The sequence below is a fragment of the Lithobates pipiens genome, unplaced genomic scaffold (genome assembly GCF_037356315.1).
Source record: "Lithobates pipiens isolate NorthernLeopardFrog02 unplaced genomic scaffold, aLitPip1_a1.2 Scaffold_8, whole genome shotgun sequence".
Classification (NCBI taxonomy): Eukaryota; Metazoa; Chordata; class Amphibia; order Anura; family Ranidae; genus Lithobates; species Lithobates pipiens.
In genome coordinates, this window is record NW_027507903.1 from 487,021,499 (window position 1) to 487,045,838 (window position 24,340).

The 24,340-nt window shown below is 45.6% G+C and overlaps 1 protein-coding gene across 1 annotated transcript in view; it reads left to right on the plus strand.

Moving 5' to 3' along the window:
* The window catches only part of KLHL42 (kelch like family member 42), a 41,858-nt gene extending 33,654 nt beyond the window's left edge, over positions 1 to 8,204 (plus strand). Inside the window, exon 4 of the mRNA XM_077468990.1 lies at positions 4,289 to 8,204. Coding sequence (XP_077325116.1) covers positions 4,289 to 4,713 — 425 coding nt within the window. The 3' untranslated portion in view covers positions 4,714 to 8,204. The remainder of the gene's footprint in view (positions 1 to 4,288) is intronic.
* Positions 8,205 to 24,340: the final 16,136 nt, after the last annotated feature.

Consider the following 24,340-nt stretch of genomic DNA (forward strand, 5'->3'; position numbering starts at 1 on the left):
TCCCTGGCTTGGGAAGTACCGTAATGTGTGCCAAGTTAAAGGTCGGTGGAACCTCCCGGAGCTCGGGAAGGGAATTCAGGGCCCTCAATAAGGGTGGCACTAAAAGGTGTGCAAAGGTCTTATAGTAAATGGCGGAAAAGCCGTCCGGGCCTGGGCTTTTCCCGGTTTTTAATGATTGAATAGCCTGCGTGAGCTCCGAGGCTGTAATAGGCCTGTCCAGCTCCCCGGCATCCTCTGCCGAGAGACCTGGCATGCCACTGCTTTGAAGGTACTGTTCTATAATCTCGCGTCTCGACCCCTCCACCCGAGCTGGTTTATGCGGGGGAGGAATGTTATACAGCTTCGAGTAAAACCCGTGAAATTCCGCCGCAATACTGTCCGTATCTTGAACCAGTCGGTTCTCGCGGTTCCTGATCTGGGTGATGGTATGCGAGGCCCGCACTCCTCTCAAAGCCCTTGCCAAAAATTTGCCACTTTTGTTACCGTGTTCGTAGAAGAAGCCCCGGCGGAAAAACACGATCCGCTTGGCCTGTAGGTCTAACTTCTCCTGGAGAGTCCTGCGTGCCAGCAGGAGGTCGTCGGCCAGTAGCATTGCCACTGATCTCTTGTGTTGTGCTTCCAAAACCCTCACTCTAGCAAAAGCCTCCTTTAAGTCCTGTTCTGCCACTCTCTTCCTCTGTGCCGCCAATCCCATCAGTCTGCCCCTAAGGACACATTTGTGTGCCTCCCAAACCGTCATATGTGAGACATCAGCAGTCGTATTTTCACTGAAATAGTGTTGTATGGTCTCCCTTATCTGTTCCAAGGTTGGGGGGTCCGTCAACAATGCAGGGTTAAGTCGCCAGTTACTCGTCTGTCGGCGAGTCGGTTGTAGTGTTAAGGTCAGGGAGATTGGTGCGTGATCAGACACCGATCTCGTCCCAATGCGTGCGTCCAGTATAGTGGGTAGGTCCCTTTGTGTCAGAAATAAAAAGTCTATGCGGGTGTACTTGTTGTGTATAGCTGAAAAGTAAGTGAAATCCCTACCCTGGGGGTACTTGACCCGCCAGGAGTCCATCAGTGCCATGGAATGCAGCAAGGATCTTATCTTTTTAAGTTTGCGGTATGAAATTGCAGACTTGCCGTCTGAAGTATCCAGAAGGGGGTCCAACGAAATGTTGAAGTCCCCCCCCAGGATTATGCACCCCGTAGCAAACCCAGAAAGCTCATCAATCAATTTCTGACAAAAACTCACATGTGCTACATTTGGGAAATAGACATTCGCCAGCGTGACAGGGAGTTCCCCCACCTTCCCCTTGAGGAAGAGGAACCGTCCACCAGGATCTGCCAATTGCTGAGTGAGCTCGAAGCCAGAGTCCCGGCTCACCAAAATCGAGACCCCTTTAGTTTTCGAGTCAGGGCTAGCTGCATGAAAAGCTTTGGGAAAACATTGGTTGGTCAGTTTAGGGATCTCACTAGCCCTGAAATGTGTTTCCTGCAAAAACACAAAGGACGGCCTCCCCTTCCCCAAGTGGCGCAACAGTTGTGACCGTTTTTGTGGAGTATTGAGACCACGCACGTTGTGCGAAATTACGGTAGGGTTCCCCCCCAGAGCAAAGTAAATCATCGTGTAGCAGGAGGGGAGTCGAGTGAAGGAGAGAGAAAGTGAGATTCAGAGAAAGAAAGTGGACGAGGGGAGCAAGGAGGAAGCCACAGGAGGTAGAGGGAGCAGAGGGGGGGGGGGGGCAGGAAAAAGAGAGAGGAGGGACGGGGGGAAAGAAAAGTAGGTAGGGTAAAAGACGGGAGGGGGGAAAAAGTAGCGGAAAAAAAGGTGAGAGCCCACTAACCGACACCTAGAAAGTGGGACAAAAAAAAAAAAAAAAAAACTGGTAATTAGCCTCTGGAGAGCAGTCCCCAGAGGTGATTTCTAAGAAGTGGGACCGTGAAATGACCCACCGGATGACAACCCCAGCAAGCTAGGAAGGTCAGTCACGGGGCCAACCCACGGTGTCCCTTGTGGGGGTAGTGGGAGTAACACCCAGAACTACGTCAACAGTCCAGATCCCCGACAATCCGGGACAAGTGGTCTGTTCCAAAGTATCTGCTGCTCTCCGCGCCCCCCCAGCCCTATGTTTAACACGCTAAAACTAACCAAAATGCAACATAAAAATATCACCATAACCGTAATACCCGGTAGCGGGAATAAACCTGTGTAACGCCAGCCTGTGGCACCTGAAATAGTTAGTTCAGCTGACCGCTGCTGCGGGTCTCGAATTCCATCCGTAAAAACATAACAATACGACATGTCTCCAAGCTCGATGGGCAAGGGTCAGGCAGTAGCAAGTCAAAGGCCACAATTGTGCAAGTGATAAGTCCAACTCCAGCGTCTGTTGGAAGAATGCGTTCGGAAGGCCTGACCACTCAGAGCCATTTTGCATAGATACATAGTGCAAAAAGAAAGGTAAGTCGGTTCGAGCCCTTCGTGTATCCGGATAATGTGCCCCTGCGCGTCCAGCAACCGTTCTCCTGTAGGTGAGTATGCCGAAAAAACAAAACGAACCAATCCTACGAACGAAGAGAAAAGATGCCAGAAATCCGGAGGGGAAGCAGCGACAGCGAACGTTTAAAACGAAACCCTTGAATCCGAAGAGGTGCACGTCTAGACTTAATCGTTCCTATAAATACGAAAATTCAGGCGGAGCATCCATGGCCGAACGAACCTCATTCTGGAGCCGGATTCATCTGCAGGGCTCTAGGCGTGGAGGAGCGTCGTGGGGTAGCGCTGGAGCCTGGAACAGGTTGTTTCAGGAACTTCCCCCTTTTGTGCGGAGGTTTTGAGGGAGTAGAGTGGGGGGATCCCTGAGCGGCCTGAGGGGCAGGCGCGTAGTGAAATTCCCTGTACCAGTCGGGCAGCTCAATAGAAGGCAGTTGAATGTCTCGGCAAAATCCTGGTAGCTCATCAGGGGTGCGTAAGTACAATTGTCTGCCCGAGTAAGTCACATTCAAAGCAAAGGGGAATTTCCACTTATAGGGAATGTTCTGTCTCCGTAAGGCCTCCAGCAGGGGGCGCAGCGCACGCCTGTTGCTCAAAGTAATGGGGGAAAGATCCTGGAAAATGGAGATTTCAGTGTCATTAAATGTGATATGGGCATTGCTTCTTGCTTTCGCCATAATGTCCTCTTTCAACTTAAAGTCCGAGAGGCAACAGATCACATCCCGTGGGGGGGCCGCTTCAGCAGGCCTGGCTCTCAGGGCTCTGTGGGCCCGCACAAAGTCAATTGGAGTGTCGGTTTGGCGCTCCAGTAGCTCATTAAACACATATTGGAGGGCAGAAGGAATGTTGCTGGTTTCAACCGACTCCGGGATGCCTCTCACCCTAATGTTGTTCCTTCTCCCCCTGTTGTCCAAATCCTCCAACTGTCTGTTCATTGCAATGAGATGGGTCGTGTGGGAGTTTGTGATTTTGTCCAGGCGCGCTATAGCTGTGTCTCGGTGAGTGCCAGCCCTCTCCACTCTCTCTAGCTTTTCAGAGATGGACAAAACGTCTGCCTTCAACTCCGTGATGGCGGATGAAAAGGTGCCCTTGATATCTGCGGCTATTTTCATCATGTCTGTGAGGGTGAGAGGGTGATCTGTCGGTGCATCTCTTACCTCCTCCTCATATGCGGATTGAGAGTCCTCGCTGAACTCGTCCTCACCACGAGGCAGCGCCATCTTGGATAGGGCCTTGCCACGGCGAGGCTGTGTTTTAAAGATGTCTGGGATGCTCCTGGTGCTCGGTGTCGGTGTGGAACGACGGGAGCGGCTTCCAGAATTGTGGCGGGCGGATCTGTTCATGATCTCAGGTGGTTATGGTGGATATTGTGCTATCAGGGCTGAGGGTGTAACGGAGCTCCTCTAGCCTGCTGCCATCCGCTCCGAGCTCCAAGCCACGCCCCCCTTAAAGTATAAGTTCACCTTCACAGAAAAATCTGTAAGGTGAACTTACACTGGACCCCCTTCCCAACCCCCCCACTTATCCTTTAAACACTTGGTGTGAGCCCTGCCTACTTCTCATTTACATTTCTCATGATTACAAAGAACACTGACTTCTTGTCATCTCCTTCCCCTTTGCATCTTCATAACTCCTTCTCTTCATCTACAAAATTCCTCCTCAATTTCATTAGCTCTGTACCCAGATCTGTGATCCACTGTGTCCACAGTTAAAGGAAAGAGATGTTCATTGTTAAGGATTTACATACCCTTTAATTGTTACATCAGATTGTGGTTGATGCCAAGCCATAATTTTTATCTGTCTTTCCTCATTCAGGACGAAACCTGAAGGTGTTGCGGTACTGCCCCTTGGCTGATCAATGGTCGGAGTTTGACATCTGGCGACATCATGTCCGGAAGCAGCAGATGGTGTCCATCGAGGAGACTTTGTACTTGGTGGGTGGATTCATACGGGACGGTCAGTCTGGACAGAGCGAGGACTCGCTGAACGTACACTCATTTGACACTCGGACCAAGGAGTTTACCTGCCTCAAAGTAATCACCTCCAAATCAGGGCTGAGCATCTGCTGCACCCTGCACAATGATGGCATCTACATTCTGAACCGTGATGTCAACCACGACACGCTATGCAAACACCGCGTGTTTCTTAAGTACTGTGTATTCTCTGAGGTCTGTGAGTACGTCCGCGGAGCTCCGTCTGAGGGCCACAACATGCACTTGTTTTCTGTCTACCTTTCCTAGAGATTACAATGTAGCAGGACTGTGCAAATAAACAGCACCACCGCCCCGTCTTCACTACAAGCACCATAGCCAATATGGTGCGATTGGTTCCATTTTTCAAAAATCTCCTTTGTAAAATCCCTCTAAGACTTGAAAGACCATCATACTCTTAAAGAGGACTTATGAAACACTATTTGCATCTAAATTGCTAGTTTTGTGTGTTGTGGAGAAGTGTTGGAATGCCTGTCTGTCCACATTGGGGACAGAATTTTCCTGGAAGTGAGGAGGACAGGAGGGCTGAACAAAAGGTTTTGCTGCTTCAGAGATGACCATCTGTCTGGGAAGCAGGTCCCATCCACCATGCTTTAAGGTCACTCCTATTGGGCAGAGTTAGCACCTGGCTGCTTATATGTCTTGGCTACTCCAACAGTGAGATGTCCCTTCTATAATTCCTAAGCACCTCTTAACCACTTCAATACAGGGCATTTTCATCCCCTTCCTGCCCAAGCCAATTTTCAGTTTTTTAGCGCTGTCGCACTTTGAATGGCAATTGTGCGGTTGTGCGACGCTGTACCCAAATGAAATTTTTATAATTTTTTACCACAAATAGAGCTTTCTTTTGGTGGTATTTGATCACCTCTGTGGTTTTAATTTTTTGTGCTATAAACAAAAGAAGAGTGATAAGTTTGAAAAAATATTATTTTTTGCTATAATAAATATCACAAGTTTAAAAAAATTATATATATTTTTTCCTCAGTTTAGACCAATATGTATTCTTCTACATATTTTTGGTATAAAAAATTGCAATAAGCGTATATTTATTGGTTTGCACAAAATTTATAGCGTCTACAAAGTAGGGGATAGTTCTATGGCATTTTATTATTATTATTATTATTATTATTTTTTACTAGTAATGACGGCGATCTGTGATTTTTATTGTGACTGCGATATTGCCCCGGACACTTTTGACACCATTTTGGGACCATTTGCATTTATACAGCGATTCATGCTATAAAAATGCATTGATTACTGTATAAATGTCACTAGTATAGAAGGGGTTAACACTAGGGGGTGATCAAAGGGTTAACTGTGTGTCCTAGGGAGTGATTATAACTGTAGGGGGTGGGGACTCACAAGGGGAGGAGACCGATTGATGTTCCTCTGTACTAGGATCACATGATCGGTCTCCTCTCCTCTGACAGTATGTGGATCTGTGTGTTTACACACACAGCTCCACGGTCCTGTACAGTTAACGGGCAATCGCAGGTGCCCGGCGGAAATTAACGGCAGCCTGGCATGCGCATCGGGTCCCAAGTGACGCGGCGCACCCCCCAGACGGCCGGGAAGCCCAAGACGTCATATGACACCCGCCCAGGATGGGAGATCCCATCTGTGAACGTCATATGACAATGGCCAGTATTGAAGTGGTTAATGGGTACAGCAGATGTGCAGTCCTGGGAACTAAGTGCAGGGATGGGGAGCACCCCTTATTAGGGGCACAGAAGGGGTGCAGACCCAGGAACTCAGTGCAAAGATGATGGGAACCCCTCATAATGTTCAGAGGGTGCGCAGGCCATGGAACTCAGCACAGAGATCTCCTCAATACAGTCCCTAAGAGAGAGAAAAGATTGCCAGGGTTTTAACTCTTCAACATCCACCAAACTCTGAGATATTGAATCTTGGTATCTTTAATCTCTTGAAGAAGTAGTCCAGCCTGAGCTTGTTTGGCTGGGCTTTTCCTATTGGTCACAGAAGTGCAATTCGTTTTGCACTCCTGTGACTCGTTTTCAGCAGAGAGGGGTCTCTGCTGACGTCACCAAGATCCGTGGCACTGCATTATCCAGACTCTGGAAGTCTGGATCCGCCTGGACTGGTAGCCGTCTCAGTGAGCCGCTGAGATGGCCGTTGCCCGCCCCTACACAGCTCGGCGCTCCAGTGAGCATGGAGGAGCTGAGAGGAGAGCTGCTGATTGACAGGCAGCAGCTCTTTGCTCAGGGAGCCAAGAGAACCGAGCCATCTGCGGTGTTAGATGGCTCGGTTCTCAGTGCAGAGACACCAGGGGACAGATGCCCCTTTAAAGGGTTCTGTATCTAAGGAAAGCACTTCTGCAGGACCTTAAATGGAAGCTGTCAGGTCCCAGACAGAGTGGTAGTTCCAGAGCAGTGATGTTTTTTGTCTGCTGCTTAAGTTGAGCTTCACTGTCCTGGAATAAGTAGGTAACCTCAAGTCAGCCACCATCTAGAGCAGCCTTTCTCAACCTTTTCAACACAGAGGAACCCTTGAAATAGTTCTCCAGTCTCGGGGAACCCCTGCTAAAAATTTGAAATCTACAACTCATAATACATTAGTGTGATGGTCAGTGGGAAGAATGGTCCTTACACTTGTGGTCATTGGGAAGAATTACCTCCTTACAGATTAGCCAAAAAGATCAATGGTGTCAGTGGGAACTTATCTGAGAGGCAGAAATTGCCCAATACTGAAGGAACCCCTAGCAACCTTTGGAGGAACCACGGAACCCTGGGTGAGAATCGCTGATCTAGAGCTTTGCACAAAACTATTGTCCTAATGAGAGATCCCCCTTTCAGAAGCTCACCTTGGCTTTTGTGTGCATCAAGTCACATCATGTCACTGAATGCTGTCAGAGAATGACATTTCTTTGGCCTCTTTCACACTGACGTCCCGTTCAGGCCCGCCTGTCAGTTTTTCAGGCGGACCTGAACGGGTGCTCCATAGAGCTCTATGGAGCGTCGGATGTCAGCGGTGACATGTCCGCTGACATCCGACCCGCTCCGATCCGAAAAAGTGTAACGGAGGAAAAATCTATTTTTCCATCCGTCTGCGGATCGGATCGGGTGACGACGGGCACTGCGGTCCGTCGTCATCCGATCTCCCATAGGGGAGAGCGGCGCTGTGACAGGTCCGTCCCTGCGCAGTGTGCAGAGACGGAGCTGTCATCTCCCTGCTCAGCGGGGATCGGCGGAGTGATCCCCGCTGAGCAAACGGATATCCACGGGGCGGATCAGAACTGATCCGCCCCGTGTGAAAGGACCCTAAATCAGCTCTGTGTCTTACAGAGAAACCCCACCTTTTTGGCACCTGAGATTTGCAAATTAAAAAAAGAAACAATCAATAATCAAATAATACTATTTATTGTTCCTATTGCTTGCACAGGCTCTAAACCAGTGGTTCCCCAGGACCCACTAACAGGCCAGGTTTTATGTATTACCTTAGGGAGATGCAGACTAGAATACTACAATCACTGAGCAGCAAATTATATCACCTGTCATGTATTTCAGTTATCTTGCAAACCTGGCCTGTTAGTAAGAGATGAGAACCAATGCTTTAAAAGCATCTCAGATATCCAAGAAACATGTAAAGTTCACTGATTGATTGCGCGGGAGATTGATCATCGGTTGTCCACCACTGAAGATGCACCCCTACACATACGACATTGCATGTGTCAACATTTTCCCAAAGACGTATAAAATCAGTACATTTTTTCTCCCTCAAAAGTGTTAAGAATCGTGTTTTGGTGACCTGTAACAGAGTTGGGTAGAAAATATTTGCCTTGGTTATTTCTAGGTGATCTCTTAAAAATGTTGGAAAAGTGTTGACCATATCACACTGACATAAGGGCTAAGGGGGAGTAATATTTGCTGTATAATTTCCGATTTTTGCCATGCCATCATTTTATCAACACTAGCCTCCAACTTCAATATGTAGGCTCCATAAGAAGCATTAACTGAGCTTTAACACTTTGGGGCTCGCCTAGCACAGAGGTATAATTTCTGGGTGAAGTTGCCCTTAAAGGGGTTGTAAAGGTTCGTTTTTTTATTTTCTAAATAGGTTCCTTTAAGCTAGTGCATTGTTGGTTCACTTACCTTTTCCTTCGATTTCCCTTTGTCTGATTTTCTCACTTCCTGTTTCTCTTCAGTAAACTTCACACCATCATCGGAGTGGTGTTTAGTCAGCCAGAACAGCTTACTGAGGAGGAACAGGAAGTGAGAAATTCAGAGAAAGAAAACAAACATTTAGAAGGGAAATCGAAGGAAAAGGTAAGTGAACCAACAATGCACTAGCTTAAAGGAACCTATTTAGAAAATAAAAAATGAACCTTTACAACCCCTTTAAGGCTGAACTCTGACCTTAAAGCTGAGCTATACTGGCCTCACCCCTCATTCCTGCACGCTTTCTCTTCTCCATGTGACCAGTCCTCTGAAGCTGCTTCTTGTTGGCACTCTGTTGGTCACACTCTGACATCATCACGTACAATGCAGGACCTCAATACTTCTACATGAAGTTCCTACCGAAATCCCAGATGGAGGAGGAAAGTGCTGGATGCCAGGGGAATGAGGAATAAGGTCAGTAAAAGTGCTTTTAATGGCACACTAGGAAAAAACAAGCCTTTCCCTGGGGTTCAGCTTTAAATTATTTAGCAGAACTCCCTAAAGTAAATTGAAAAGAATACACTGAAAAATGTGCTTCCAGATATAAGATGGCGTGCCTATAAAAGGACGGACTGATGTCTTTTTTGTGAAACGGGAAATAAGAAGGAGAAGAAAACATACAATGAAGAACCATGTGACAAAAAAACAGAATTGCTTAGAAGCATTGCTAGGAGACTAAACATTCAGACAAATGATAAATTGACTTCATGACGTTTGTATATTTTGCTAGCTTGTATTAGCAATCACTGATTGTCTTCTCTTGTTGCATGGAGTGTGTCTTTAAATACACTGATACAAAGCTCACACAATCTACTGCAGTGGTCTTCAAACTGCCGGCCCGGAGGCTGGATGCCACCTTTTGTTTTCCTTCATCTGGCCCTTGGGACACTTTTCCTCTCACAAATATGCGACACTATTCTGACACCAACAATGGGGAACTATTCCTCTCAATGCTACCAATGATTGGGTACTGTTCCTCCACCTAATACCAAATGAGATGTTTAACCCTTTCAGATCTGCTCTATAGCTGGACGACGGCTACAGCACGGATCTGCTTTGCCAGGAGGCTGTTAATAGAGGTCTCCCCTTTGCACGCTCTCCACGCCCCCTGAAGGGCGCGCGGCGTGCGTTGTGATCATCGGAGTCAATAGACTTGGGTGATCGGAGTAATGGGTCGATCTCGACTCCTTACCATGTGATCAGCTGTCAGCCAATGACGGCTGATCATGTGCTGTAAAAGTAAGATTGGTAATCATTTTTTTTCTTCTCTAGCTCACCGGCTTCTGTTGAAGGGACATCGGTCCCGAAGAGGAAGAGGCAACGCCGCCTCATATGTTCCCACCAGTACCACCTGCCAGTGCCATGAATTAGTACCCACCAGTACATAAGTGCCAGCAATCAGTTCCACCTATCAATACCCACCAGTGGTGCCAATCAGTGCCACCTAGCAGTGCTGTCTATCAGTGTCACCAGTGCCGATCAGTGCCCATGACTGCCACCCATCAGTGCCTCCTATTAGTGCCCATCAGTGTCGCCTTATCAGTGCCCATCAATGCAGCCTATAGGTGCCCACCAGTGTAGCCTCATTAGCATACATCAATGAAGGAGAAAAGTTACCTGTTTGCAAAATTTATTAACAAAATCTAAAACGGTTTTGTATTTTTTTTTTTTTTTTAAATTTGGTGTTTTTACTTTTTTTTTTTTTAACAAAAAATAAAAAACCCAGAGGTGATCAAATACCACCAAAGTGGTAAATGTAACCACAGACATAACACTGGCCATGCCGTCAGAATACATTGATCAGCAGCCGCTGATTGAGGAATGTTTTTCAGCATGTGTTTGTCAAATGTTTGACTTCTGTCAAGCAGGGACTGCTATACACTGATAGAAATTCAGCCTGTCCCTACTGAATCTGCTGAGTTTTGATCAGCGTATGCCCAGCTGCCTATATATGTTCTGCTATAAACCAACGTTTAAATGGGGGAGTATCTCCACTCCATTGGACACCAGCCAAACTTCTACACTCATCGGCCACTTTATTAGGTACACCTGTTTAATTTGTTGGTAACACAAATTGCTAATCAGCCAATCACATGGCAACAACTCAATGCATTTAGGCATCTAGATGTGGTAAACACGACTTGCTGAAGTTCAAACCGAGCATCAGAATGGGCAAGAAAGGGGATTTAAGTGACTTTGAACGTGGCATGGTTGTTGTTGCCGAGACGGGCTGGTCTGAGAATTTCAAAAGCTGCTGATCTACTGGGATTTTCACGCACAACCCTCTCTAGGATTTACAGAGAATGGTCCAAAAGAGAAAATATCCAGTGAGTGGCAGTTATGTGGAGGAAAATGCCTTTATGTCAGAGGAGAATTGGCAGACAGGTTTGAGATGATAGAAAGGCAACAGTAACCCAAATAACCACTCGTTACAACCAAGGTATGCAGAATACCATCTCTCAACGCACAACACAGCAAACCTTGAAGCAGATGGGCTACAGCAGAAAAATACCACACCGGGTGACACTCCTGTCAGCTAAGAACAGGAAACTGAGGCTGCAATTCGCACAGGCTCACCAAAATTGAACGATCGAAGATTAGAAAAACATTGCCTGGTGTGATGTATCTCAAGTTCAGCTTCAACATACAGATGGTGGGGTCAGAATTTGGTGTAAACAACATGAAAGCATGGATCCATCCTGCCTTGTATCAGTGGTTCAGGCTGGTGGTGTAATGGTGTGGGTGATATTTTCTTGGCACACTTTGGGTCCCTTAGTACCAATTGAGCATCGTTTAAACAGCACGGCCTACCTGAGTATTGTTGCTGACCATGTCCATCCCTTTATGACTACAGTGTACCCATCTTTTCATGGCTCCTTCCAGCAGGATAATGTGCAATGTCACAAATCTGAAATCATTTCACCACTGGTTTCTAGAACATGACATTGAGATCACTGTACTCTAATGACCTCCACAGTCACCAGATCCTAATCCAATAGAACATCTTTGGGATGTGGTGACAGGAGATTTGCATAATGCATGTGCAGCCGAAATATCTGCAGGAACTGGGTGATGTTCTCATGTCAATATGGACCAAAATATCTGAGGAATGTTTTCAACACCTTGTTGAATATATGCCACGAAGAATTAAGGTAGTTCTGAAGGCAAAAGGGTGTCAAACCTGATATTAGCAAGGTGTGCCTAAAAAGTGGCCGGTGAGTGTATATTCTGTGGGCCCGGTCCTCCCACGTACCTAGCCATGCTGGCCACCCTGGCTTCATGGAACAGCAAATTGAATCTTTCCACAGGCATATATATATATTGATGTAACTGCAATCAACCAGCAGGAGGTGCCCATACTCTAAATAAATCTTCCCAGAGACCTGTGATCAGGCTGGTACTGTCATCTGTGTAGTTCCTCCTGGGGGCAGCAGGTGGGGCTGTGGTATAGTAGATGCTGTAGCATCATCTCCATGGCAGGGTCAATGAGTCCTTTTGGCAGTAAAATGTGAACCAAAATGTTATTGTTGGAAATTAAGCTTGACCTTATTCTGAGAATGGGAGAACTTCCATCATGGGACAGCTTAAAGGGTCAGTCCACCCAGAAGTCATACATTGCGTGTAGATTTAAACAAGCAGGGTTATGCTCTGGTCTACTTTTGTCTTTAGGGGAAATCAGCAGTAAAGTATTATGCCTTTGGCTACGTTAATTTTTTTTTGCATCTTCTGCTACATTCCTTATAATAGAAAACGAATTAAAAATTCAGCAGGGATGATGGGAGTCCGTCATAATGGGCACAGCAGGTTTGTGGATCCGAAACTCAGTGCAGGGATGGTGGGAACCCCTCATAATGGGAACAGCCGCTTTGCAGATGCAGAAAATAAGCTCAGGAATGGTGGGAGCCCCTCATAATGGGCACACCAGGTTTGAACCTTTAGGAACCCAGCGTAGGGATGGTGGAAGCCCCTGATAATGGGCACAGCAAGTTTGTGGATCCGGGAACTCTGCTCAGCGATGGTGGGAGCCCATAATAATGGGCACAGCAGGTTTGCAGAATGATGTTGTTCTGCACCAGCCAATGAAAACGGCCACAGCTCAGCACCTGGAAGAAGCCGGGTAGAAGATGCTGGCACAGGTGAGGGACCTTGGATCTTTGAAAGAGAGGAAAGTTTTGCAGACTTCAGTTCTACTTTAAGCCAGATCCACTGTGATCCACCATTTCAGTTCTAGCTGGTTTAGATTTTTTTTTGGGAAGTTGAGGTTGTTCAAGGCTGAACGCCTGGCTAGCCCTCCACCTGAGATTCCAGCTCAACTCTCATGCAACTGCCATTACAGTTCCACCAGGTAAACTTACCCTTACTATTGTTACAGAGAGAGCAGCCAGACACATCAGAGGTGGGATCACACTACTGGGGTTCCTAAAGTGACATACCAAGCCGGACAGGGATATAACCCACTGCTTTCATTAGGAAATAATTGAACCCTAACTCAATGACATTTAGTGACTCTGTGCACCGTGTATCATAGACAATTACATTTTCTTTAAAAATAAACCTTGTTTCTTTTTCGTACATCACGGGACACCGAGCCACAGTATTTACTGATGGGTTATATAGGCACCACTAGGTGATGGACACTGGCAAACCCTAGACAGGAAGTTTAGCCCCCTATATATCCCCTCCCCTTACTGAGTACCTCAGTTTTTTTGCCAGTGTTTTAGGTGTTGGTCACGAGTAAAGATGTGCTGCGCCGAGCACCTGAGCCTTGTGTCAGAAGAAACAAGGTTCTGCCTGTAACGCTTCTCTTTTTAGAGAGCTGGACCTTGGGATCCAGTATTTTTTTTCAGCCATATTTTCCTAGCGCGGTGCTTTACAGGCCCAGGAGTGTGGATCCCCTGATAACAAGGGGCCTGAAGGTTTTTTAACGGAGCCCACCGTGAGCAGTGAAGATTGGGTCTGTTACCACAGAACCCTGCTGCTGGATAAGGTAAGGGAGATTCCTAATTTTTCTAATTCCTGTGGGTTTTCTCCTTTAAGTAAAATGTTGCTATGCCTAAATGTGGGAAGGGGGGGTTTCTTTCCAGGTATGTCCCCTCACAGCTTCCTTCAGGCTAGAGGCCATAGGTCAATCGCTGTATGCTGCACTGCCTCCCGCCGCCATTACGACGGCTCTTTATCCACCGGCCCTCCTCTCTCCTCTGCCCCAGCCTCCCCTCCATGTGCAATCGGAACGGAGCCCTCGGTTCGTGCAGGAAAAGCGGTCTTTTTTAAAAAAAGATGGGGGGGGGGGTGGAAATAGTAAAGATGGCGGTAGGGCCCCCATGGACCCTACCACCATGTCTAAACCTGCTATCGCAGGGACCAGTGTTCCATCCTACCTTAGAAAATGCTAAATTTAACAGTGTGGCTAGTGAAACCCACATTCTGAAGTATTGTGGGCTTTCAGGCTCAGAAAATTTCTACCTTGATTAATGCAAGGAAGCTAGCTTCCAGAGTCCTTTATTATAGAATCTGAAAGGCATATGTCTCCTGGTGTGAATCCAGAGGTTGGCATCCCAGAAAGGTATGTCATAGGCAGAATCCTTGCTTTTCTGTAAATGTATTTAGAGATGAAGCTGGCCTTGACGTCCACTTGCTTCGCATTCTTTTGTCCGAAGCTTTATACAGGGGGTAATGCGGCTTAATCCACCGGTTAGAGCTCCCCTGAATCCTTGGAACTTGAATTTTGTTCTGTTGGCATTACAGAAACAGCCTTTTGAGCCGATACGACATATTCCCTTGGTCCTTTTGACAAGGAAGCTAATTTTTCTGGTAGCCATTTCTTCTGAGAGAGAACCCCATCCTGTTATACTGGTGATCAGTGAGAGAAGGGCCTCATTGCACTGGTGGTCAGTGGGAAGACTGCTCCTTACATTTTTGGTCAGTTGGAAGAATGCTCCTAACGTTTGTGATCAGTGGGAAGAATGCTCCTATCATTGGTAATCAGTGGGAAGAATGCTCCGTACATTGAAGATCAGTAAGAAGAAGGCGCCTTATATTGGTGGTCAGTTGGAAGAATGCGTCTTACATTGGTGAGCAGTGAGGAGAATGCCAACAAAAGGAGCAATCAGTGGAAAGACTGCTCCTTACATTGAAAGTTAGTGGGAAGAATGCTCCTTACATTACTGGTCAGAGGGAAAAAATGCTCCTTACACTTGGGGCCAGTGGGCAGAATGCTCCATTCTTGGGTGGTGATTGGGAAGAATGTTCCTAATATTGGGGTCAGTGGTTGGAATATGTCTTACTTTGGGAATCAATGGCAAGAACACTCCTTACATGGTCAGTGGGAAGAATACTCCTTATATAGGTGGTCATTGTGAGAACAGTCCTACACTGATGGTCAGTGGGAAGAAGACCCTTCACTTTGATGATCAGTGAAAAAAGAGCCACATTACAATGGTGATCCATGGACAGAATACGCCTTACATTGGTGGTCGTTGGGAATAATGCACCTTGGTGGTCAGTGGGAGGAATACTCCTTACATTGGGGGTCAGAGGAAATAATGATGCTTATATTAGGGGTCAGTGGGGAAAAATGCTCCTTAGATTGGTAGTCAGTGGAAAGAATACTGCTTACTTTGGTGGTCAGTGAAAAATGCTTCCTAAGTTGGAGATCAGTGGGAAGAATGCTCCTTAAGTTGGGGGTCAGTGGAAAGTATGCTCCCTAAGTTGGGGGGCAGTGGAAAGAATACTCCTTACATTGCAGGTCAGTGGAAAGAATGCGCTAGGGGACCTGTGTGTCATGATGGCACAGGACGCAGGCTCACCTGAGATGCGGCGTCAAGGTACTAACCAGTGTTCACCAGAGCTCCTGATGGTGGAGATTGGTTTTGCTGTGGGTTAGTACCAGGTCATTTTCTTCAGGCTTGCCCCACCAGGAGATGGGAAAGCCGTTGTTCAGTAGTGGATAAGCATGTAAGGATCAAACAGAATAGTAGTCAGTAAACAAGCCAAAGGTCAGTAATGAGTAGTTGCAGGTTAGGATCAGGCAGAAGTGTAGCCGAGGAACAAGCCAAGGGTTGATAATGAGTGGTAGCAAAATATGGACGGCAGCAGGGAAGGGTGGAGTGAGATATTGGCTAATGGGAGCACAATAATCTGGCAAACAGGAAGTGTAGAGGCATGGCTTAAATCAAGACGTTCATAGGAGGAGCAAAGAGTTCAAGACAAACAAGGTTCTAGGCAGGATCATCCAAGGAATTTTTCAGGGACTAGTCCAGTATTCCAGATCAATGTGAAGAGACCTTGCCTGACATAGCAGAGGTTCTGGGTTCAAATCCAGCTCCTGACACTGTGTTAAGGCTTGATGAAGACTTTGCCACGTTGCTAGTGGGCACCAAATTCAGCCATCTACCTTCATGCTATTGGGAGACCTTAGTCTTCATCAAGCCTTAACACAGGTCCCCTCGTGCATTCTGTGATGATTTCTTTTTTTTTTTTTTAACATTGACTGCTCAAATCTTGAAGAAAGGGGAAGCTTTTTTCCTCTGAAACTCTTTGGCTGTATTTGATTTTTAAACCCTTCAGGCTGGGTTCACACTGAAGCGATGCGGGAACGGCGCAAATCCGCGGCGGGTTCCCGCATCGCATGCCTCCCGGCGGCAGTTCACACTGCCCTATGCGGACTGCTGGGAGTGTCAGTGAAACGTTAATGACACCCCCAGATCAGTTCGCATATCGCAGTGCGACCTGCAAACTCGGACAGGAATCGGATCGCATGATGTGAACACCCATGCGATCCGATTCTGCTGCGGACCAAAAAAAGGGTCCTGTGCGAGTTTGGGGCGGGTGCGATGCGAATTCAGCCATACTATCTGTATGGCTGAACTCACATCGCACAGAGATCGGATGTGATTTGCACTGCAGTGCAGTGCGAATCACATCCGGGTCTCCTAGCCGCAGCAGTGGGAACCCAGCCTAAATGTTCAAAAAAACATGCTCCTCAGCACACATCCAAGAATTTGGTGGGAAGATGCTCCTTAAATTGTGGACAGCGGAAGGAATGCTCCTTACATTTGTGGTCAGTGGGAATAACCCTCCTTACATTGGTGACCAGAGGGAAGAAGGCTTCTTACATTACATTAATGGTCAGTGGAAGAATGCTCCATACATTGGTGGTCAATGGGAAAAATCTTCCTTACACTGGTGGTCAGTGGGACGAATCCTCCTTACATTAGTGGCCAGTGCAAAGAATCCTCCTTACATTGGTGGTCAGTGGGAAAAATCTTCCTTACACTGGTGGTCAGTGGGACGAATCCTCCTTACATTGGTGGCCAGTGGGAAGAATCCTCCTTACATTGGTGGTCAGTGCAAAGACTGCTCCTTACATCCTTACATTTGAGGTCATAGAGAAGAAATCTCCTTACATTGGTGATCAGTGGGAAGAATGCTCCTTACATTGGTGGCCAGAGGGAAAAATGCTTCTAAATCCCCATACACACTATACGTTTTTCTGCTGAGTTTTTCCTTCAGGTTTACCAAAACCAAAAACATTTCATACAAATTGAAACTCCTAAGGTTTGACCTCATATTATATGGTTTTGTTAAATCTGAAGGAAAAACTGATAGTGTGTATGGGGCTTTACATTACATTAGTGGTCAGTGGGAAGAATGCGCCATACATTGGTGGTAAGAGGGCAGAACGCTCCTTACATTGTTGATCAATGGGAAGAATGCTCCTTACATTAGTGTCAGTGGGAAGTATGCTCCTTACATTGTTGGTCAGTGGAAATAATGCTCCTTATATCGGGGAGCAGTGGGAAGACTACTCCTTATATTAGTGGTTAGTAGGAAGAACTTATCCGAGAGGCAGAAATTGCTCACTACTCAAGGAACCCCTAGAAACCTCTGGAGGAACTCTGGTTAAGAAAGGCTGATCAAACTGAACAACCTCCTTTAGATCTACCATGTAGTTAGTAATTACAAGGGACTGCCTGATTGGATCTTTTGGGTAGATCCTCATATTACATAGCATTTTGTAAATCAAAGGGAGATTGTATAAAGATTTCACTGTGAGATTGTAACGTGTATAGTGAGCTTTAAGGAGAGAAGAATGGCTTATTTCCCCCAAGAGAAGAAAACACATTCCTGTCTTTTCCCCTCTCCTTCTATTTCCCTTTACATATGCCTCCAAAAACTTCACAGGATTCATGTTGCTGGCAGCGATTCAACCATTTGCAATGTAACTGTCCGCTTTTATTTTTCTCACAAATTTGCGTTTATACGCTAATCGCTTTTCCCACTAATAGATGGGAATCCATGAAAAATGGACCACAAGCTTAAACTGATTTAATTTGCTTGTCCCTAATCTGGAAACACAGGAGCTGCTCCAGGCAGGTTTGCGGCCAGAGTGATCCTTAGACTGCGATAAGGCACATTGCCATAATTAATGACACTGATCACAATCTACCCGTTAAATCCGAATGGTTTGTATAAACTTGTTCTATTTCTAGGCATAAGCAGCTTGAGTTATGTCTATTAAACAGCCGTCCGCCGTCCCACGCTTGCTACCCGCACCTGTGAAAACATCTTTATTTGATGGACTTACAGCGCAGTTCCACCCAGCATCACAGCTAACCAGCTGTCAGTGGAAGCCTATAAAGTGGACTTGTCATCAAATATATTTTATAATGTAAAGTGCCCCATGCTAAATAATGTGTCAGTATAACACTTCCAGGTATTACCTCTTGTAGAGTTCACAGTACTCCATCCGACAATGCCTTCATCTGCTTTTCTCTCCAGAAGAATGACACCATCTTTGTTCAGGCATCACCAAACATCGCCATCTACTTCCTAGACTGAGATGGCAGCTCAGAGATGACACACTCATGTAAATCCTGGTGTCTGGGCAGTTCTTGTCCGTGTCCACAAATCTCTACCACAGATCAGCCCCTGCTGCAGTCTTTCAACTTGTGATTTGCTACAAAGTTACAATGTTGCAGCCTGAGCACTGGGGGAGAGGAGACTGAGGAAATGCTTCCTCATGCCTGCAGCAGACTGATAGGCACAGTCCCTGGACTGGAGCTTTTCTAAAAAATTATGTTGGTGTATAATGTGACACGTTGGGAATTTTACTCCTGCAGACTTGTAAAGTTATTGTCAGGTTCACGATAAGAGGCTACCTAATAAAAAGTCTAAAATTATATTTAGAATTATTTATTGCTTTCAACACTTTTGTCTGTTTGTGCCATTGTTTTGTCACATATGGTGACCCATCACATTTGGCTACCCACTGGACTGCGCATGTGTGATGCCGCCGTATGCAGTCCAACACCGTGGCGATCTGTGCTTGCGCAGAATTTTGTGGCCACACCCCTGAGTCCAAATTAAAGCCCCACTATCCAAGTGGACATAGAGTTAGATTATAATTATGCCGAGTGAATCGAGGCCGTGCCCGAAGCATGGCCAGCGAAGCGAGCCATTGAGGGGCCCTGTGGCAAAGTGGTCTTACAACAGTGTTGGAACGCATATGGTGGCGTCGTGCATGCGCACTCCAGCGGGTAGCAAAATGTGATGGGTAGCCGAATGTGACTTGACACCATGACAGAAGGGAGATACTGCCACTTTCAAGTAGATAACGAAAGGAAAAAGCCGTGCGCATACATAAATACTATAAATAAGATTAAATATAAACACCTATGAGTGATTAATTCATTGATTGCAATAGTAGTGAGAAAAGTTGATCTACCCCTCTAATAAATCAAACATACCCTAATTTATATAAAGAATTATGAATAACAAGTGTTAATAATAAAATTAGAAAAATCCCAGTGACGTGATAAAAAAGTCTAATAAATGAAAAATAGTCCATTGATAACTTAATAAATATTCATGGAAAAATGAAAAATATTAAGTTAATAGTAGCAATAAATAAATAAAAATGAAAAATAATATATATATATATATATATATATATATATATATATATATATATATATATATATATATAGTGATAATAATAAAAAAATGGTGATAATATTGAGTGCAATAATAATGAAAAAAATGTTTTTTATATAAAAAGTGTTCAATCTTCTGTGCAACCAAAAAACACCAAAGATCGTGATCACCACCACACAAAATATGCACTTACCAAAAGGCAAGCGATTTCATGCCCATAGTCAATCCCACAGCACCTGCTCAGACCATGATCACAGTAGGCTCCCTTATTGAATAGAACAGGCCGTGAGCAATAAACAGCAGCACCTGAAGCAGAAAGGCAGTACTCGGGATCCCAGGGAAATGGAAAGAAGACTCACCATAGCATAATTCCGTATAACAAATTTAATAAAAGTAAAAAAAATACACTTACATATAAAGCAGTAAAAACGCCCATAAAAAATGCCGGCCGGCATGCCGCCCGACGTACGCTTTGTTGTAAAAAGACTTATTCGTGGGGACTTTCAAGTAGCTATCATCAAATTCAAGCAAATGGCTGAACTGATCAAGGCAACACAATCAGGTTGGTCTGCCTTAAAGAGACCCTGTCACCAGACCCTTCATTTCAGCAGCAATATTCTTAGAGAGATATTTGTTCATTTTAGGCATGGTATTTACCTGTAAAAGCCTTCCTTGTGTAGACATCCAAAAACCCTGAAATTCCTGCTAGGTTCTGCCATCTTGGATGCAGGGTTGCCAATTGTCAGTAAAATCTATGATTTCTACATCTGTCTGTGAATGTTCCTTATGGACATGCAGACTGGAAAATTGGGGGGATGACAGAGGTAAGATTTGTTCTAGGAGCAGAATTTTTTTTTTTTTTGGAGGAGGGATTTGTTCTTGGAGAGGGAATCTGGGGGGGTCACAGAAGTAAGACTTGTTCTAGGAGGGAGATTTGTGCTGGGAGAGGTGATTTGGGGGTGACAGGAGTTAGATTTCTTCTAAGAGGGGAAATTTAGAGGGGATGTGCCTGGAGGGGTGATTTGGGGAGATTTGTGCGAGGGGGATTGTGGAGAAGGGATTTGTTCTTGGAGGGGGAATTTGTGGGTCACAGAAGTAAGATTTGTTCTAGGAGGGAGATTTGTGCTGGGAGAGGTAATTTGGGGTTGATGGGAGTAAGATTTCTTCTAAGAGGGGAAATTTGGAGGGAATGTGCCTGGAGGGGTGATTTGGGGGCATTTGTGCTAGGGGGATTGCAGGGAGGGGATTTGTTCTCGGAGGGGGAATTTGTGGGTCATAGAAGTAAGATTTGTTCTAGGAGGGAGATTTGTGCTGGGAGAGGTAATTTGGGGGTGATGGGAGTAAGATTTCTTCTACGGGGGAAATTTGGAGGGGATGTGCCAAGAGGAGTGATTTAGGGGGGATTTGTGCTAGGGGGATTGCAGGGAGAGGATTTGATCTTGGAGGGGGAATTTGGGGGGTCACAGAAGTAAGAGTTGTTTTAGGAGGAAGATTTGTGCTGGGAGAAAAGAAAATGGTGTCCCCGGAACGGGGCTTTTTGCCAGCAAAGTTTAACCTGTATAGTATAAATAACATTGACATGTAGAAAAATAAACTAATATTGTAAATATTTATTAATAATAAAAAGAGGATAAAATGGGTCACGCAGTAGTCAAGGACTGAGCTCCACAAAATAGGTAAAAATGTATAGTATTACATGTATGAACAGAAATATACATATACATAGAATTGTGATGCTTGAAACATAGTATCAGTACAGTAAGAGATATATGCGTGTAGATAGTAAAAACCCTTTACGCGTTTCAACCCTCCCAGGGGTCTTCTTCAGAAGGTTACTATCTATTTATGAAAGAATAAGGAAAAGACAAGCATAAATATATATCACAATACATGATGCACTGTGTTGTACTAAAAATAATCTGTTGTAGACAGAGTATATATCAAAACATTGTAAGATTACACAGTTAACAATCAAGCGATACATATTGTAACAATAAATACCTATATTGATCACAAAGGAAATCCTCTTTCAAAGGACCGGACAGGGTTCCGTACATTCTCCCATAGTCTTCATAGATGTGCCGACCTTATACAGATGGAAAAAGTGGCTGGCTCTGCCCGGACAAAGGGGGAAAGAGCAAGGAAAATGGATCCAAAGGGGTAAAAGAGCTTACAAGGGATCACATCACTGTTACCACCTCCAAAACATAATAATGGAGGAAGGTATGGGTATGGGTAAGCGGGATTAGTGCTGGGAGAGGTAAATTGGGGGTGACGGGAGTAAGATCTCTTCTACGGGAGAAATTTGGAGGGGATGTGCCAGGAGGTGTGATTTAGGGGGGTTGCGGGGAGGGGATTTGTTCTTTGAGGGGGAATTATGATGGATGATGGGGGTAAGTTTTGCTCTAGGAGGCAACATTTGGGGGGATTTGTTCTAGGAGGGGAAATGTGGGGGGGGATGCTAGGGTGGATTGGGGAGGGGAATAGTGCTGGGAGGGGGAATTTTGGGGGCAGCAGGGAGGTAAGACTTGTAATAGGATGGTAAATGTGGGGGGTATGTGGTAAGAGGGGTGATTTGGGGGGATTTGTGCCAGGGAATGGGGGAAATAGGATTTGAGCTAGGAGAAGATTTGGAGGAAGGGGTGATTTGGAAGGGGAGAGGATATGTGATAGGTGGGTAGATTTTTTGTTTGGGGTATTTATGCTAGGAGGGGAGATTTGGTGAGAGAGAGAATTTGAGCTGGGAGGGGGGCGGCAAAGATTTGTGCCGGGAGGGGGGGATTTCAGCGGTGGGGATTTGTATTGGGAGGAGGGGTAATTTTCAGCCTGCAAAGGGAATTTATACTTATGGGGTAAGTGGGCAGATTAGTGCTCAATTTTTTTGGGGGGGGGGGGGGGGCGGGGTTTGCTGACACATAACGCTCATACATCTTGGGAGGGGCACACTTTAGTATCTTCACTGTGGGCACTAGATGACCTTGTCCCAGAACTGCAGACAGTAATTAGACACTCCCAGATAAGGAGATTAGTATGACATGGAGGGAGGGAGGTGGGTTGGGGAACTGACTCTTCTTGGAGTAGCCCCATTTATTAGCACAAAAGCACATTGCAAGTGAATACAAAAATCAGTTATGGAAAGGAAAAGCACTGCAAGTAATCATTTAAAATAATAGATTTTTCTGTGCTTTTGATACATATGATACAAGTCACCCCCTGTAGTAAGAATTTAGGTTTGGTGATATACTCCCCAAGGGTTAAAGTGGTTGTAAAGGCTCACGTTGTTTTACCTTCATACATTCTATGCATGAAAGTAAAAAAAAAAACCTCTGTGCAGCAGCCCCCAATACTTACCTCCACTCCATCACAATCCAACAATGTGCACAAGAGCCTCTGCTCCCTGCAGATTCTCCCTCCTCATTAGCTGAGACAGCCATTGGCTCCAGCTGCTGTCAATCATAGCCAGTGAGCCAATGAGGAGAGAGAGAGAGAGGGGGCAGGGCTGAGCTCTGTGTGTGAATGGACATGCAGAGCAGTGGCTCGGGAGCAAGCCTGCTCATGTGCCCCCATAAGCAGCTGCCTGCTCTGGGGGAATTTGGCATGAAGGAGGGGCCAGGAGCGGCGGCGGAGGACCCAAGAAGAGGAGGATCGAGACTGCTCTGTGCAAAACCACTGCACAGAACAGGTATGTTTGTTATAAAAAAAAAAAGCCTTTAATATCACTTTAAATACTTCTAAAGCGATGAAGGCACTGCAGCTTTTCTCATCAGAACACTGAGTGTGCACCAGCTGATTATAATGAAGCCAGTCCCTCCCATTCACATTCAGTCTGAAAAGAACATGGTGAAACAAACAGCTATTTCTTCAAGGCAACAAAAGTTTGGAATCTGCTACAACGATTCTTTAAACCGTTGCAATTGGCATTAATCACTCCAAAGCGATTGTTTTTTTTTTATTCTCAACAAATGTGGAATTAACCCACAAGATTTAGCCATGAAAGGTGGTGCAGTGCTGCAAAACGGGATCCAAGCCTTCTGCAAACCATTATTTGTGTCCCAACGCTGCATTAGAAGTGGGAACAAGCTCAGAGCGCTTTGTCGCGGTGGAATATCAGCTGGCGTGGCTGGTAGGAGGGTCCAGCAGAGTGCTGTACATGGCTTCCTGAAAAACATCCCAGCACCCTTACCTCAGTGCTCCTCTTAAAAGTCCTTAGTGCTGATATAAGCAATGGGCTGGATCTTGGAAGGAGTTATGCAAATAACAAATTTTCTAGATGTGTGGATTTCAGTCTGGAGAAGTGGCTGTTCCTAGGTAGACTTTATGTGCATGCAGACTACCATAGGTAACATCCGCATAGGGTACGGAGCCTCCCTGATTGAAACAACCTAAATCCAATTAATAAAAGGGGTGGGCCGGGATAGTCAGCCTGGGGAGAAAAGGACTAGATGAAATGAATGGGCTTTTGTACACCATATCGTCTCATCTCACATTTGTTTTGCCACAATGCACTATGGTGTGTTGTCATGTGTTGCAGGGTGTTGCCTTACTGCATTGGAGTGCTATTCAAAACGAATGGCAACGCATTGCATCAACACATGTACATGTTAATCCTTAATTTTACCCCAAAGACTCTTGGCAAAGCATGTGTATTTTTGTGAACCAGAATGCATGGCAACACTTGCATTGTGGTGAGCTGCCTTTCTAAAAAAAAAGTACATGCACTTTTTGGTGCATTCGAGCGAAAGATAGCCTATTCTAGTGAATAGGCT